General features: G+C 41.2%; 6 protein-coding genes across 6 annotated transcripts; 4 read left to right on the forward strand and 2 right to left on the reverse strand.

Annotated features, from left to right (window-relative positions):
* Positions 1-356: 356 nt before the first annotated feature.
* AK88_03051 (CMGC/CDK protein kinase) lies at positions 357-2,035 on the reverse strand (the record flags this gene model as incomplete). Its single annotated transcript, XM_012480674.1, has 5 exons — positions 357-476; positions 684-987; positions 1,139-1,298; positions 1,461-1,604; positions 1,897-2,035. The coding sequence occupies 5 exons, from the start codon at positions 2,033-2,035 to the stop codon at positions 357-359; spliced, it is 867 nt and encodes a 288-aa protein (XP_012336097.1).
* A 958-nt stretch (positions 2,036-2,993) lies between these two features.
* On the reverse strand, positions 2,994-4,325 carry AK88_03052 (elongation factor 1-alpha; the record flags this gene model as incomplete). Its single annotated transcript, XM_012480675.1, has 1 exon — positions 2,994-4,325. The coding sequence occupies one exon, from the start codon at positions 4,323-4,325 to the stop codon at positions 2,994-2,996; it is 1,332 nt and encodes a 443-aa protein (XP_012336098.1).
* A 1,479-nt stretch (positions 4,326-5,804) lies between these two features.
* AK88_03053 (elongation factor 1-alpha) lies at positions 5,805-7,136 on the forward strand (the record flags this gene model as incomplete). Its single annotated transcript, XM_012480676.1, has 1 exon — positions 5,805-7,136. One exon carries the CDS (start codon positions 5,805-5,807, stop codon positions 7,134-7,136), a length of 1,332 nt encoding a protein of 443 aa, XP_012336099.1.
* Positions 7,137-8,397: 1,261 nt separating this feature from the next.
* On the forward strand, positions 8,398-11,205 carry AK88_03054 (glutamate-tRNA ligase; the record flags this gene model as incomplete). The annotated part of the gene is made up of 7 exons (XM_012480677.1): positions 8,398-8,831; positions 9,088-9,174; positions 9,341-9,425; positions 9,589-9,890; positions 10,117-10,242; positions 10,361-10,432; positions 10,584-11,205. 7 exons carry the CDS (start codon positions 8,398-8,400, stop codon positions 11,203-11,205), a joined length of 1,728 nt encoding a protein of 575 aa, XP_012336100.1.
* A 969-nt stretch (positions 11,206-12,174) lies between these two features.
* Positions 12,175-12,543, forward strand: AK88_03055 (uncharacterized protein; the record flags this gene model as incomplete). Its single annotated transcript, XM_012480678.1, has 1 exon — positions 12,175-12,543. The coding sequence occupies one exon, from the start codon at positions 12,175-12,177 to the stop codon at positions 12,541-12,543; it is 369 nt and encodes a 122-aa protein (XP_012336101.1).
* Positions 12,544-13,836: 1,293 nt separating this feature from the next.
* Positions 13,837-16,827, forward strand: AK88_03056 (uncharacterized protein; the record flags this gene model as incomplete). Its single annotated transcript, XM_012480679.1, has 1 exon — positions 13,837-16,827. One exon carries the CDS (start codon positions 13,837-13,839, stop codon positions 16,825-16,827), a length of 2,991 nt encoding a protein of 996 aa, XP_012336102.1.
* Positions 16,828-17,239: the final 412 nt, after the last annotated feature.

Genomic DNA, 17,239 nt, shown 5'->3' on the forward strand with positions numbered 1-17,239 from the left:
TCATGCAAATATACGATGGAATGTGGGGTCCCCACTCTTGAAAATTCATGCACATCATAATAGGACTGTAACAACATCGAATTGGAAAGATAGCACATGCATAGCATTTTGGGCATGCATGCGGGGTACATATACACATATGCAGTGAGGTTGGGATAGACAGAAAAAAAAAAAGGGGGCCACTCTCAGAATAACGAGAGGGTTTATATAAGTATTTGTGTGGACCTGTTTGTGTAAGTGTATACTGCGCGTGCGCACCGGGGAAACGCACACTACAGCGGCTAACAAATATATTCGAAGAATGGCCCTGTGCGCTGCGAACACACGGAAAACGCAACCGTTGCGTAGGGTGCCTTTTAATTACTCTCCTTGAAGTACGCATGCTCAAGGGCCTCTTTTGCGGTGATCCTCTGATTCGGGTCGAGTCTCAGCATCTTGGAAAGCAAATCTATCCCCGTGTCGTCTAATCCTTTTAGCTAAAAACGGGAAACGCGCAAAAGGGTGTTGCTTATGTGTTGTGCGAGTAGTAACGTGCGGCAGGCACGGGATACACCGAGAACGTAGCACGTTTGAATGAAGTGCGCACGAATGAGGCGGTGAATTAGGTGGGTCCAATGGGCAATGATAGGGTTACATGCACAAAGTGCTGATTCATGCTCGTGGCACCAATATTTTTGCATTACAAATGTCTCCCAGGGCAAGGGTTCGTAGACCATAAAATCTGGGTCGTACTTGGGAAGCTCAGTAACATTCGGCCAATTCTGCGAATTGGGGGTTCCCAGAATTTTGAATATCCTCATGAGCTGATCGGTTTCTGACACCCCTGGGAAGAGGGGCCTCCCATTAACCATTTCTGCAAATATGCAACCCACGCTCCACATGTCAATTGGGGTGGAGTATTTCTTCGAGCCCATTAGAATGTCCGGTGCTCTATACCACAACGTGACGACTTCGTGGGTGTACTTCCGTACGGGGATTCCAAAGGCCCTGGGAGGGGGAGGCAGTTAAACCCGGGAAGCAACGAAGTGTATGCGTGATGGCGCATAGGAATAGACACAGGAATGAGCAGCACTTCTACGCAGTAGAACCTATACGTACACGTAGGCAAAGAAGACGGATCGGTCTACGTAGAATCTACCTGGCGAGTCCAAAATCTGCGATTTTTAATTCTCCTTCCCGATTTATAAGCAAATTCTGCGGCTTCAAGTCACGGTGCAGCACTCTGTGTTCATGGCAATAGGCTATTCCACTGAGCAACTGGAGTAGAAATGATTTGGCCGTTACTGACTCGAGTCCTCCTGCAAAAAAAATTGGACCATTGTTAAGGAGGTCCTTCATGGTAGCTTCACATGCACATAGTAACATTCAGAGGTGCAAGTCTACGTGTGCATAGCGAATATAACAAATTTGGAGAAGACGGAACGTTTCTATAAAATTTTTTTTTTTTTATCATTTGTTACCATCGCATACGTCTAGAAGTTTTTTGAGGTCTTGATCGAGATGCTCAAAAACCAGTATTAGTCTTTTTTTTGTGTGTATGACATCATACAACTTTACTATATTTGAATGTTTTAACTCTTTTAGAATGCTAATTTCTCTAATCGCTGGATGGTGGTAATAAGTCGGGGCGCTTACGTATGTGTGTAATTGTGTGAAGAAGCGAGCAGGCTGTTGCTATATGTGTGCACACATGTATATAGATGCGTGTTGCATGAAGGAGGACTGCCTCAGATGGGAAACTGTGTGCAACTTGCGGACAGTTTTTTTGAAATTGTGTGCACGCGCGTACATTTGCATGTGCACATAGGCTTTCTCACTCGCGCACTTGTGCACGCGCCCCATTTTAAACAACTCCAATGGGGAGGGGTTAGGCTCATTGCTCATAACTGTGCTAACCGGTTGACGGAATGCCTTCATCCTCTTTTTCCAGTCTTATTTTCTTCAAAGCGAATGTTTCTCCGTAATTATTTTGTGCCTTGTAAACTACACCATATGTACCTTCTCCAATTTTTTCTAATCCATGGTATTTTTCCATTGTTTTTTTTTTTAAGTAAAAATCACAAATGCTGTGCTTCTTAAAACATCTTACTCACCTTGCCATTACAATAAATAAGGGGAAACAAATACATTTGACCAGAAAATTACACGCTTTTTATAAGCAGCTGATATATAGCCATGTGCGGATGGCCAAAATGCAAAAATAACAGCAAGCCACATGTATTCCCACATTTTTTTTTTTTTTTTTTTTTTTTTTTTTCAGGCAATATTTTTTTTTCAAAAAAAAAAAAAAAAAAAAAAAAAGAAAAAAAAAAAAAAAAAAAAAAAAAAAACAAAAGGAAAACTTATTTGAACACCGGGTGAACGTGGACCGACGGGAAACCACATCGTGTACAGTTGAGTAATGATGTGCAGACATGTACAAACATATCAACTGTCTGTGCAAATGAGCATAATGAAACAGGCAAATACGAAGTTATGTTTCATACCCTATGAACTCATCGTTCGCGACACTGAGCAAGTACAGCAAGGAGTTTTTGCCTTATTTTTAAAGACGCTTGTGGCTAGCGAAAACGTAGCGTGCGTCAATTTGCTAAAAAATTGCTGAACTGTTCATAAAAATAACATTTCATTTACAAGTTTTTACTCGCGTTCTTTTACAGTAGTTATTATTATTTATTCATTATGTGAACATGATGATGTATGTGTAAGATATACGCGTGTACTATTCTAAAAATGCTTCTCACAACAATGAGGGGCTATACAATTTTACGCAGTATGTACAATTTATCGTAGGAGAAAACCGAAAAAAGGAAGAAAAAATTTTATGTGAGGCGTAATATATATATATGAGTGCTATATAACAGGTAACATGAATGATACACAATATGTAACATGCAATTGTATGGAAGTATCCTATTGTAATGTGCATAATCCGAAAAACAAAGAAAGCTTATGCGTATGTGTCCCCCAGCTGGGCTCTGTTTGTTCTTTGTTTATTTCTTGGCTGGATTTTTGGCTGACACGGCACCAGGTTCTTTCTTTTCTACAGCTTTGATGATACCGACGGCAATGGTCTGTCTCATATCTCGAATAGCAAATCTTCCTAAGGGTGGATACTCAGTGAAGGTTTCAACAACCATAGGTTTCTTTGGCTCGAGACTTACCAAAGCTGAATCACCAGATTTAATCGATTTGGGATTCTCTTCAACAACCTTACCAGAACGCTTGTCAATCTTGGAGTCAATGTTCAAGAATTTGCAGGAAATGTGAGCAGTGTGACAATCGAGGACAGGGCTGTATCCGTTCTTGATTTCTCCAGGATGGTTCAAAATAATGACCTGAGCAGTAAACTTGGAGCATCCCTTGGCTGGCTCATTCTTGGTATCGGAAGCGACATATCCTCTCTTGATTTCCTTAACAGAAACGTTCTTCACGTTAAATCCGATATTGTCACCAGGTCTGGCTTCTTCCAAAACTTCCTTGTGCATTTCAACAGACTTACACTCCGAAACGACAGCGGATGGTGCGAAATTGAGGACCATACCGGCCTTCAATATACCAGTTTCAACTCTTCCGACAGGTACAGTACCGATACCACCGATTTTGTAAACACCTTGGAGTGGAATTCTTAAAGGCTTGTCATATGGTCTCTTGGGTGGCTCCATAGTATCAAGGGCTTCAATTAAAGTTCTTCCCTTATACCATGGGGTTTTCTCGGACTTTTCAATCAGGTTATCACCTTCAAAACCAGAAATGGGAATAAAGTCAACCTTGTCCGCTTGGTATCCAACTTTTTTCAAGTAATCTCTAACTTCCTTTTTAATTTCTTCGTATCTATCTTCGGAGTACTTAACAGTGTCCATCTTGTTAACACCAACAACGATTTGTTTCACACCAAGGGTAAAGGCTAACAAGGCATGCTCTTTGGTTTGACCTTCCTTAGAAAAAGCACCCTCAAAACCACCTACTTCGGCTGGAACAACCAACAGAGCTACGTCAGCTTGCGAAGTACCGGTAATCATATTTTTAATAAAATCCTTGTGGCCTGGCGCATCAATGACGGTGAAGAAATACCTTGGGGTTTCGAACTTCCATAGAGCAATATCAATGGTGATACCTCTTTCTCTTTCAGCCTTAAGCTTATCCAGAACCCATGCGTACTTAAAACTTCCCTTTCCCATTTCGGCTGATTCCTTTTCAAACTTTTCTATGGTTCTCCTATCAATACCTCCCAGTTTGTAAATAATGTGACCCGTGGTCGTGGACTTTCCACTATCGACATGGCCCATAACCACCAAGTTGATATGCGTTTTTTCCTTTCCCATTTTTTAATAAGCTTTATGTGAAAATAAAGGTAAGCACGGATATATGTTATTATAATATATATACTTTTTTTTATGTTTAACGCTTTGCGAAAGTTTGTAAAACTTGTTTAGCGGTGGTTTCTATTTCAAATGAAGAAAAAAGTGAAGCGTGAAAAATGCTATATGTTTTCTTATATGGTTTATAAAATCTTGTGTTAATTCCTGTGCTCGTTTGTATATTCGTGCTTTTTGTTTTTTTTTTTCTTTGGGTCACGATTTAATATATGTACAAGGGTAAAAAAAAATACGTATAACAATTTTGTGGGCGAGAAATAAAGGACGATTGCGAAAATTCCGTATACCAGATTACACGTACTTCTCATAATGTCGATGCTATATAAAATTAAGAAAAAAAAAAATCAAATAAATATGGAGTAAAACGGAACATCATACTACATGCCTACATCCGCATGGGCATAATCCAAAACCTCTATGTGCGAAATTGTGAATGTGGGGTGTTTACAGAATGGTACTTTGTAAACATATGCGCAGTTTTATATGAGGTATGGGCAAGCGTTATATTATAATACCAACCCGGCATACAGTTATACATGAAAGTAAAGAATGACGCAAAAAAATTGCTACGTTACAAAAAGCGGTAAAGAGCACTCAATTTTAAAGCATGAGGTTTATATAGATAGAAGATTCTGACCTTAACGCTCCGTCAGTCCAGCGCTAAAATTTTAAATCATGCCGCGCATGGAACATATATATAAAAATACCCGTATCAGCAAATTATATAGGGCAATACTTTTCTTCGCCTGTACCACCCCTCCTGACACTAGTGAATTTTGTATCCACTGTACAAGCACGATACGCCAAAATTGATACAGGTAACCGAGTGTACGAGATTGCAAATCCGTACGCCGGTGGCTACTCATATGGGCGATGGACGTATTTCATTATTGCCAATAAGAACATAATGCAATATATATAATATATATATATTTATATACTACCGTGAAAGAGAAACCATTAAGAAAAAAAAAACAAGAGCACTTAAATGCGTATGTGGCCTCTACTATATATGCGCCGCAAATTTTTTAGTTTTTTTAAATAATCACGGTTTACCTGACTTGTTCATTTTTTTTTTATTTCTTAAACTGCATTACAAAAAAAATATCATAAAAGTATTTTTATTATTTTTTTTTTTTTATTTCCCCTTATTTCTTTTTTTTAACTTCTCTCCTTACATATCATGTCGAATAAGCTTTTTGCGAAATTGTAAACTACATTTAAACGCAAAAAAGTAACGTGGTTTTTTTTTTTCTTTACTTTAACAACATTTTAAGGTTTTTTAAATCCCCCCAATAACGTGATATATATAAATAATTATATATATTTACATATTATCACATCGCGCAAGTTGCCGCAATCCGCGCTCGTACAATACGAATTGTTTACAGATTGCCCTTCAAAAAAAATTAAAGCTTATTAAAAATGGGAAAGGAAAAAACGCATATCAACTTGGTGGTTATCGGCCATGTCGATAGTGGAAAGTCCACGACCACGGGTCACATTATTTACAAACTGGGAGGTATTGATAGGAGAACCATAGAAAAGTTTGAAAAGGAATCAGCCGAAATGGGAAAGGGAAGTTTTAAGTACGCATGGGTTCTGGATAAGCTTAAGGCTGAAAGAGAAAGAGGTATCACCATTGATATTGCTCTATGGAAGTTCGAAACCCCAAGGTATTTCTTCACCGTCATTGATGCGCCAGGCCACAAGGATTTTATTAAAAATATGATTACCGGTACTTCGCAAGCTGACGTAGCTCTGTTGGTTGTTCCAGCCGAAGTAGGTGGTTTTGAGGGTGCTTTTTCTAAGGAAGGTCAAACCAAAGAGCATGCCTTGTTAGCCTTTACCCTTGGTGTGAAACAAATCGTTGTTGGTGTTAACAAGATGGACACTGTTAAGTACTCCGAAGATAGATACGAAGAAATTAAAAAGGAAGTTAGAGATTACTTGAAAAAAGTTGGATACCAAGCGGACAAGGTTGACTTTATTCCCATTTCTGGTTTTGAAGGTGATAACCTGATTGAAAAGTCCGAGAAAACCCCATGGTATAAGGGAAGAACTTTAATTGAAGCCCTTGATACTATGGAGCCACCCAAGAGACCATATGACAAGCCTTTAAGAATTCCACTCCAAGGTGTTTACAAAATCGGTGGTATCGGTACTGTACCTGTCGGAAGAGTTGAAACTGGTATATTGAAGGCCGGTATGGTCCTCAATTTCGCACCATCCGCTGTCGTTTCGGAGTGTAAGTCTGTTGAAATGCACAAGGAAGTTTTGGAAGAAGCCAGACCTGGTGACAATATCGGATTTAACGTGAAGAACGTTTCTGTTAAGGAAATCAAGAGAGGATATGTCGCTTCCGATACCAAGAATGAGCCAGCCAAGGGATGCTCCAAGTTTACTGCTCAGGTCATTATTTTGAACCATCCTGGAGAAATCAAGAACGGATACAGCCCTGTCCTCGATTGTCACACTGCTCACATTTCCTGCAAATTCTTGAACATTGACTCCAAGATTGACAAGCGTTCTGGTAAGGTTGTTGAAGAGAATCCCAAATCGATTAAATCTGGTGATTCAGCTTTGGTAAGTCTCGAGCCAAAGAAACCTATGGTTGTTGAAACCTTCACTGAGTATCCACCCTTAGGAAGATTTGCTATTCGAGATATGAGACAGACCATTGCCGTCGGTATCATCAAAGCTGTAGAAAAGAAAGAACCTGGTGCCGTGTCAGCCAAAAATCCAGCCAAGAAATAAACAAAGAACAAACAGAGCCCAGCTGGGGGGGGGGGATACATACCCCTTTGCGGCGTACAGCATGTATGTACAATCCATTATATATTATATACATGTCATGTGCGCATGCATGTACGTAAGTACGCATATACCCAGGTGTATGCTACATGCCCATATTTATTTACTTAAAGTTTTTCTTCTTTGCTACATTTAATATGTGTGTACAAATGGATAAAATATCGGAATTAAGGTAATTTTATATGTTGTAACAAAAGTGAAAAAAAAAAAAAAAAAAAAAAAAAAAAATTGACCCAAATTGAATAATTTTGGCTGTTTCGATGTTATTTTATTTTTCCACTTGGAATAGATACAATAATATTAAACAAAACCAAAGACCAACGAGTTCTGCTCAAAGAGTGTACATATATGTGTATATATGTGTATATGTATATATATTTACATATGTATGTGTATATATGCATTTACGTGTGTATATGTACGTAACTTAAATTAAAAACGCGCTACAAACAAGCTGGAGATTATAAAGTGTGTGTAATCATATGAGCAACTTGGGAAATTTTATGTGCCTATATATCTACCAGGCTGAATGTGTGCAAAGGAGCACGTATTATATACGGCCATATGGGAGGACAAAAATAGGCAGTGCACATGTCAGTTCCAACGAAGGGTTAGTTAAGACGCGTAAAATGCCACTAAATAGGTGGGAAAAAAAATGATGCACTTTAAATGATACTGCAATGTTGGTAGTGGTAGGACGGACTTTGCTCACCTGTATGCTCAACGCTGTGCAGACTAGCTCAATACATCCACCGCTCTGCGGCATGTTATATATATAACTGTGCCATGTATCAAACCGTGCCTTGTTTATGCCTTCCTCCCCGATCTGTTTTGCCTACGCTCAGAAAGGCGAAATCAGAGTTGGTAAAATTTTAGGGTTATTTCGTGTGCGCAATTAAAAAGCGCTTTCCTTTTTCTTTTGGTAAAAATGGGTAGAAGGTTGATATGATTGGAAGCGTGAATTGGGAAGCAGTCCCTCTGCAAAGTTCCAACTGAGATCGTCCTTTGTTTCATTCTTAGCCCGCGTGTGCTAACCAGTTCTGTTAAAGAGTTGGTGAGCTGAACAAGGAACGGTACACAACTTTGGTACAACGCAGGTTGGCACCCCGATTTTTTTTTTTTTTTTTTTTTTTTTTTTTCCTGAACGTGCGGCCAAACAATTATGTGACAGCTTACTAACACGGAACGTACGTCCCGCTAAAACATGAAATATGCCTTTGTTCTCCTGAACCTCATTGTGACATGTACAAATGGGATGGTACAATATAGTGCCTCCATTCAGTTTTTGTTCATAGCGAATATAAATGGCAACGAAATTGTATCACCCCATAAAGGGGGAAAGAAAAAACGCTGCTTTGTCATAACAAAAGAGAAGAGTGGATTTTCCAAATGTGAGAACAAGTGGAGAGAGAGGAAAAATATTCTCAAGGGGGAAAAGGGCCACCCCCCCTGTGTCGAACCAAGGTTGAGGTTTGCGCCAAGTCCAACCGGATTTTTACATGTAGGGGGGTGTAGGACCTTTTTGTATAATTACATTTTGGCTAAACAGTTGAAGGGGTCTCTCATCCTTCGCTTGGAAGACACAGACGTGGAAAGAAATGCGCAGGATTCATTTCACGAAATTGTTAAAGATTTAAGGTATCATTATAAATGGGGACGTCCTCGAGTGGCACCCTCCTGTGATAAAGGTTCCCACCGTTCCCCTAAAACGAATTGCGGCAAGAGCGTGCATATTTATATGTGTGTTTATCTGCATGTGGGTGTGTCCCTATGGGGGGCACAAACAGAAAATGCGCGTAAGAAGAGAATCCCCATACCTGTTACTGCTCTACGCAACGTCACATTTGTCTGACCCCACCACATCATTGTTGTTCCCCTGGTACACAATCGACAGGTGGCTGAACCTAAACTGGGATGAAGGTCCAGACGTGGGAGGGCCATACGGACCATACAAGCAGTCCGAAAAAATTGAGCTTTACAAGTACGCACCGAAAAAAAAAAAAAAAAAAAATGGCAGTCTTATCGTCACCCTTATAAGTAGATAACCCAAATGTGTTATTATACAAAAGTGTGTGCTGTTCCCTTTAAGCATAAAAGTATCATTGTCGTCACACCACCCTGTTGCGCATATAAATTTCCCCTTTCAGAGCAATAGCCCATGAGTTTGTAAAAGAGGGAAAGGCCTACTTCTGCTTCTGCACGAAGGATGAGTTATCGGCAAAGAAAGAGAAGGTACGACCACGGGTGCAGTGATGATGGTGCTGCACATTCGCCAAGTGACCACCATGAGAAGAAGCACATTCGCAACGCACATTAGTGTGGCAGAACGATCACTTTGCAGCACGACCACGTGAGCGCACAAATGGCACACCTTCCCTGCCACCCTCCTCTACAGACCATGCTGGCAAGGACGAAATACACGTATGACCGCACATGCAGGGACTTGACCGATGAGATCGTTAAGCAACATTTATCGCACAAGAAGCCATACACTATACGGTTCAGATCACCCATGGGTAGAAACATTACACTAGATGATATGCTAAAAAATGAAATTGTTGATTCGGTGAATGAGGATTTTATTATTCTTAGAAGTGACTCCTCCCCTACGTATAACTTTTCAGTGTCCGTGGATGATCACCTGATGCGGATATCCCACGTGATACGTGGGGTGGAGCATATTTCAAACACATTCAAGTAAGAAGCAGCGCGCATGCAGAAAATTAGGACTATACAAAGGGGGTGGTTTGCAGCTAACGGCAGGGTTAGAACGAATTCCACCTCACACCCCAAGCGTGTAACCGTTTATGCCGTTTTCATGCCACTTCGCGCTGATGTTAGCGCATCGCTGGCGCTACCTCAAGGTTTATGAGGCACCGTGAAAAAAAATCACCGCATGCAAATGCATTTTATCACCCCGTAGGCAAATTTTGGTGCTGGAGGCTTTGGGTGCGCGCATCCCCCTCTACGCTCACGTCCCTGTCATAACGACCGTGCAGAAGAAGAAAATTAGCAAGCGCAATAATGAGTACCTAGTGCGGAACTTGAGGTACATGCACGTGCTGCATGCACATTTGTACGTGCTTTGCGTGCTCTGTTTCGTACCGGCTAGCCACTTTCACACGAATTAAAAAAAAAATATATATATTTTTCCTTGTTCACGCCAGGGAGGAGGGGTTTAAGCCCGAGTGTGTAATTAACTACATGGGGACCCTTGGATGGGGCAGCATTTCGAAGAGGTGAGTATCTGAACAGGAGGGGTAGATAGCGCGTGCGTACGATTGAGAAAGGGTGCATATATGTGTGCACATGCGAAGCTGCGTATGCGGCAGGGCACTGTAGGTCATTTTTATACCGCGTGTGCGCCATCCACCTGTCGCTTCCCTGCAGAGAGTTCTACACGTTGGACGAGCTGATCAGCACCTTCGACCTACGCGCGTTAAATAAATCTGCACTTGTGTTTGACATAAAGAAGCTGAAATGGATGAACAAAAAGTACTTGCTAACACAGGAAGCCGCAACATATGTTCGAGAAGCTGAACAATTTTTAATTGAGAAAAAGGTGCTAACACAGGCATGCACTGAATTTTTACGTTTATGCATTAGTGTGTTTAAGGATGATGTGCACAATTATGAAGAGCTAGGGAGGTACATTATGGAGGCAATTTCATATGACCACTTAGCTCATCCGTGCGACAAAAATAACGAAAAGCTAAAAAAGGTATCCACCTATTTATGTAATTGGTGGGAGGGAAATAAAAGTAGCGTACAATGTTTTGAAGATTTCTTTTCAGAAAATTTCGACTCACTGATAGGACTTGTAGCAGAAGGTACGAATATGCGAAGGAATGAAATTTTATTAAAAGTTCGTGTCCTTTTAACCTTCCAAAATAAGGGTGTTCCATTTGTGCATTTGTTACAGTTGTGGGCACTGGCGAGAAAAAGTAAGGTGCCAAATTATGTTCCGCTGGAGGACAGGATTCGCCACCTTAAGGAGGTATTCATTGGATGAATGAGTGCGCGGTGTGTATATTGCTCTTCTCTGCAATAAAAGCTCGTTCTTATTAATATTGTAGGATACCGTTTTGGGGAGTTCCCTTTTGAGGGGGTATATGCGTAGATCTCCCTTTGTAGAGAAGGTGGTGTACATTATCCTTCCCCATTCCTTTGCCTCAATTTTTGTACCGTTTCCGAGCTGCACAATGTAAAGGCAAGATGGATGCTGTGTATGCCATTACGCGTGGGGATTTTTGTGTGTAACGGGTGTCCACCCTTCCGTTGGCTTAGGTTCCCTTTTTACTAAAGTGGGGACAACATATCCCAGCGTGATAAAGTGCACGGCGCTAGGAAGTTTCCCCTTTTCCGTACATTTGAGATAATATTAATATGGTACTATCAGCTACATGTGTAAGTCTTTGTCCATTTTTTATTTATTTCTTTTTCTATCCTTTTTTCGATGTCTACTCTTTTAAGTTTTTGCTTTTTTTTTTTTTTTTTTTTAAAGTGGAGACATGATTAAGCTGAGCTTGCTTTTCGCCACACAGCGATAACATCTCCGTTCATTTATTGGCAAATTTTATTTGCACATTTGTGCGCACTTTTACGAATTCATTTTCTTTCCCTCTTTTAAATGGTTCAATCATTGGAACTGTGCAGAGGCTCTCCTTTATGCGCAACACGTGTGTAGGGACGTTTTTTTTCTGCGTCATTCTTCAATATTGACAGAGCTTCCTCGTTCGTTCCCCTACGTATTCTTTTGTATTAACTTTTGTTTCCCTTCCTCTTGTGGGAATCATTCTCTGCCCTGTTCGGTTAGGCTGCACTTTTGCCAATAATTCACTGCCGTTTTTCCGACAATACAAAATTTCCCAATTCGTCTGTTCCACCGCTGCTGTGTCTGCTACCCTCCGTCCCCCCATTGCTGCTCCATCCCCCTACCGCTCCGCTACTCCACTGCTCCACCGCTCCATCGCAGCCCAAAATGGAAGTAGCCGAGGTGAAGAAATACTCTTCCAAGTTTGACATAAAGGGGATTTGCATGACCAGCGAGAACTGTGAAAAGGTGTGCAGGATCTGCTTGAAGGCAATTCGGGAAAACAAGCTAGAGAAGGACATAGCTAGCCACATAAAAAACAAGTGTGAAAATGACGAGTTGTTAAATAAAGAAAACTCAGATGACCACACCAATTATCTGCACATGGAAGACAGTTTAAAAAAACAGAACATTGGATCCTGGCAGTGTATCGTCGGGAAGAATTTTGCCTTTTCTATAAACTACCAGTTTAACTGCATGCTCTACTTTGAGCACAAAATTTCAAAGTTGGCCATTTTGGTGTACAAATCGGTCTGATCACCGTCAGGTTTCTGGAACGTTCTCGTACATGTATAAATACGTGCATACACATGTTTTACGCCCATGTACATGCACGTGCAGGTGCCCTCTTTACACCCTTTCACCCCGTATGCTTCTTCGCGCGTAAGCCCAAGCACAAGCACATTTAACCAGATACAACCGACGCATGGGCTAACCACGTATGATCACCACATCCAGTTCGCCCCTGCTCAAATGGGGAACCGAAATGATTCTGAAGCATTGGGCATAAGTTCGGGTGCAGCAATGGATCAGCGAGTTTTCGGTGCCAAATTGAAACGAAGTGCACTTCCGCCTTTTTCCTTTAAAATGCAACGGGGCAAGGAACGCTAACGACGGGAGGGGTGGGGACCTGAAGTGAAGTCAAGTCAGTAACGCAAGTTAGTTTGGCAGTTACAATACCGATCAGCAGAATGAAGCAAAACTGAGCGACCAGTGCGCACATCAAAATAACATCTACGAAGAAGTGTCACATGAAGCGCACCTTGCCCTCTTACCCGCGCTGATTTTTCTTAAAAACACTTAACGACGCATATATATAAATTAACATTACTGCAGTGGTGCAGTTATAAATTTCCCGATGCGCGAAAGCTGCTGGCGATTGCGATTCCACTTGTGGCATCACTTCTAACCAGAACTGTTGCAGTGTTGTTCTCAGTGGACACGCACTCTAACCCTTTTTAGTGTACTTGCCAGATCGTTACACGGGGGAAGGGACAAGTATGTACACAAGGGATTGTGTGTATGCACGCGTATGTACACGTGAGTATGCCATATGGGTCGTACCAAAAACAGCTGTGTTTTTTTACACGGCCGTATGCAAAAAAGCGTTCGAGTGCATACAACTGTCCCAAGTCACTGCACCCCTTTTTAGCTCTTTATCGTTTCACAAATCTCGTGTTGCAATTATTCAGACAGCTCTCCTGCGCACCCAAATGCTGACCCCTCTTTTAAAAATGTGCACGTGGCAAAAATTGTGCCATTTGTGGGTGAAGAGTCAGGCTTGCTATTATTTTACTTTTTTTTTTTTTTTTTTTTTCCTTGCGTCTAGGTATTCTTTGTTTGATAAAAATATATTTTTTTAATTATGTTTGTATGCTCCTTTTAACTGTTCCACGAGCATTTTCCTCGCCATTTAAACGCGGCCGAAACGTTTACTATTTAAAATTCACACATAGGACTATCGAGGAGGGCAAAGAAAACGAAGTTAAACCGAGACACCACACATATATATATTATCATCACGAACGTTTATTCTTGGCTAGTTAAAGCATGACGACGAATCGTGTCAAATTGAAGCGCTTTTACAGCGAGCACAATGAAGACAATATGGATGCATTAAATGCCTCCACGGGGAAGGAAAAAAACGTGGAAGGGAAAAAAGCACTTCACAAAAAGGACGCGAAAAATTTCAGGAAAAATAAATTACTTGTCTTGTCCAAAGGATTGAACATAAAAGACGTAAATAAATTGAACGAGCATTCCCAGGCGGGGGAGGTGGCAGTAAGACGGAGGAGTCGCCTGAAAAAGGAAGTAATCACTGACAGTAGCTACGAGGAGGAACACGGAATAGACCAAGCATGTAACATAAGCGATGCAAGCTGCGCACAAGAACAAAATGAAGATTCTGATCGGTTTGCCTCTTACACAAAGACGAAATTGTCCTCCTTGTCCACAGTTGGGGACAATACACTTAATGTACACCCCTCGATAATTGGTACGAGGGGGAAATATGAACGGAGTAAAGTAATCGATAGCTCGGATGAGAGTAAACACAGCTGCGAGTTCAGCACCTCGGATGATGGAGGGTCGGGTGCAAAGGGGGAGAAGATGTCACAGAGGGGCATAGGAACTTCCAGCAGCCGCAGGGGTGGCAATGAGCTGGATGAGAGTGGTCTCAAGGAGAGGAAGCAGAAAGGGAGGGTGTTCAGCATATGCTCACAAAGGGGGATGCAGGACGCTGACGACGAGGATGAAATTGACGAAGAACAAGACGAAGACGAGGATTTTCACAGTGCACGGCGCCCCGCTGAGAAGTCGCGAAAGGGGGAAGCCCCAAACTGGGGAAGAAACAAAAGTATAAATATCCTGCACAAGGATGACAGCTCGGAGGAGGATGAACGCGACGAGAGTTCTGGCTCATCTAGTGAGGTATATGATGATATACAGAACGACAGGAGCTACGACGAAGCGAAGAATCAGCGAGACAGGAGGAAGCAAGCCCTGTCGGCACTCAACATGAGAAACAAGAGCGCCGCTTCGAAGAATGAAGAAAATGCAAATGAGGAAAACTCGTACGATAATTATGACGACTCCAGTTTTTATGTAGATGACGATGTGAACTCCGTGGCTGAGACGCACATATCGTATGAAAGCGGCAATGAAAAGCTCAACCACCTTGATGAGTATGCCTTACACTTAAAACTTTTTAATGAGCAAAATTTGGGTAATGATATGATTCAGTTCAATTCCATAAGTGTGAAGAAATCGATCAGACAGTACATTGAATTTACGGCTCTGTCTCTATTATCCCCTAGCTTAAAATATGACGCCAATTATTTCAAGGCGTCTGAGAATGTGAAAAGCGTCGAGCAGTCCCTGAAGGTAATGTACGCAAGTATTCACAAACAATTTGAGGAGAAGAATTCCATGGGGGAGTGCTACAATTACTATGATGAGGATGGTGCAGAAGGTGTGAGGAGAAAGAAGAAAAAAAGGAGAACAACAAAAAAAAAAAATCTGAAAAGGTTATCTCAACAGGTTAGTGATAGTGGTAGCGAAGGCTGTGCGGAGGAAAAGAAGGGTAATGAGGAGGGCGATGTGAGGAAGCCCCTGGACAGCAGCAAGAAGGTTAAGCGGGATAGCAAAAAAAAAAAATATGTCCTAAGTGACAGCAGCAGTTGTTCACCTGATGGGAAGGGGCTCAGTGACGCGAATGCAGAGAAGTGTGTGCATGGGGAGGAAGAGGACTGCTATGAAGTATACGACGAAGAGGAGGAACAAGACAGTGGCGAGGAGGAAGACGACGATGATGATGATGAAGAGGATGACGAAGAGCACGATGAGGCATGCGAGGACGAGTGCGAAGACTATTACGACGACTACGACTTCGAATACGGGCGGAAAGCGAAGAAGAAGGTGGCGGAGCAAATGAGCGACAGTGTCATGTACAAGCTGCTCAACAGAGACATGCTGAAAATATACGAGTTTGTAAAGAAGGAGGAGAACTTTAGCAATTACGATTTTTTGAAGATGATTTGCAAAATCAGTAAAAACAAACCGAGTAATTATTATGATCGTTGTGTGCAAAAGATCGAGAAGAAAATTCTGTCCAAAAGAGACCAGTTTGAATCTCATCCATTTGAAACAAATTTTAAAAATATTTTAAAAAATTACGCAAATATGTTTACACATTATTTGGACTACAACAAAATTCACTGCTGCTGTTGCAACAGAAAATTAAGTTACGCATGTCCTGTTTTTTTCATTAAACCCTTTTACAATTCCTCCGACTTATGGGAAAATAGCTTTTTTAATTTTATGAAGGTAAATCATTTTGAATGGCTCGGAAATGAACATTTCCTGACTTTTAAAAATCCGTTAGACAAATTAAGTATGAGAAATGAAGATGAATTCAAAATGAAAAATATTAAACAGTCGAACAAGCTATTTATAAAAAATCAAAATGAAAAGGAAAAAAAAAAAAATGCACACATGCACGTTAATATAAATCATGTGGATAATTATCGCGTTGGGAATAACGACGAATGCGTCGTGAACTACTTGAAGCAGAGTAAACAAGTGAATCTCTTTAAATATGATGCAAATTTTGATGAAAAACGATTGAAGAAAAAAAGGAAAGCCTTTAAATTTAATTTTGAGTATCAATTTAAGGTTACTGAGTGTAAGGACAATAATTTGAATATCCTCATGAAAGATATTTGCGACAATTTTTGTGACCTTTCCGAGAATTATATGGAGAAGGACATTCTGGTTTTGCAGCTTGGGTCGTATTGTGTTTCGGCTGTGTACTATTGGCATGTGTTTCATCACTACAAATTTTTTTTCACCAAATATATTTACTTGCGTCTACTCGATTTGTACAAGAAGAGCAAGGATTTGTTTCGCGAGCCGCTGCTCCTCGCTTACGTGTTGTCCAAGCGGCTGAACAAGGACCTGTACCGCGACTTTGTGATTCTCATGAACATTGACATTTCGCAGATTCAGAACAAGCTCCCTGAGTCCGACTTGCTCGTTCGCTGAGGTGGGTAACTCCACGTGAAAGCTTTCGCGACTGCACATTTTGAGGACTGATTACCCATTTTGAGAGTGTAACTGCGCTGGGGTGAAGGTTGCTTACAAGGATACCACGCTTGCTTTTCGCCAGCCACAAAACAAAAAGGGGATGCCACAACATACATGCGCACTACACACCCGAGTGCTTCTTATCCCCGCTGTGCAGCTCACACCGCACTATCGGGTGCGACTATTCCGAATTGACCTCCTTCAGCATGCCTCCACAGCGATGTAGCTCGCCCAGCATAAAAGTGGACCTCTTAAATTTCCCTCCAATTCGATTATGCATACAACGTACACCTACGTGCATGTCTTGATTTTTTTTTTTTTTTTTTTTTTTCCCTTGCAAGAGAAAAAAAAATGCATAAAGGAACTTCCC

Source organism: Plasmodium fragile (assembly GCF_000956335.1).
Source record: "Plasmodium fragile strain nilgiri unplaced genomic scaffold supercont1.33, whole genome shotgun sequence".
NCBI classification, from domain to species: Eukaryota; Apicomplexa; class Aconoidasida; order Haemosporida; family Plasmodiidae; genus Plasmodium; species Plasmodium fragile.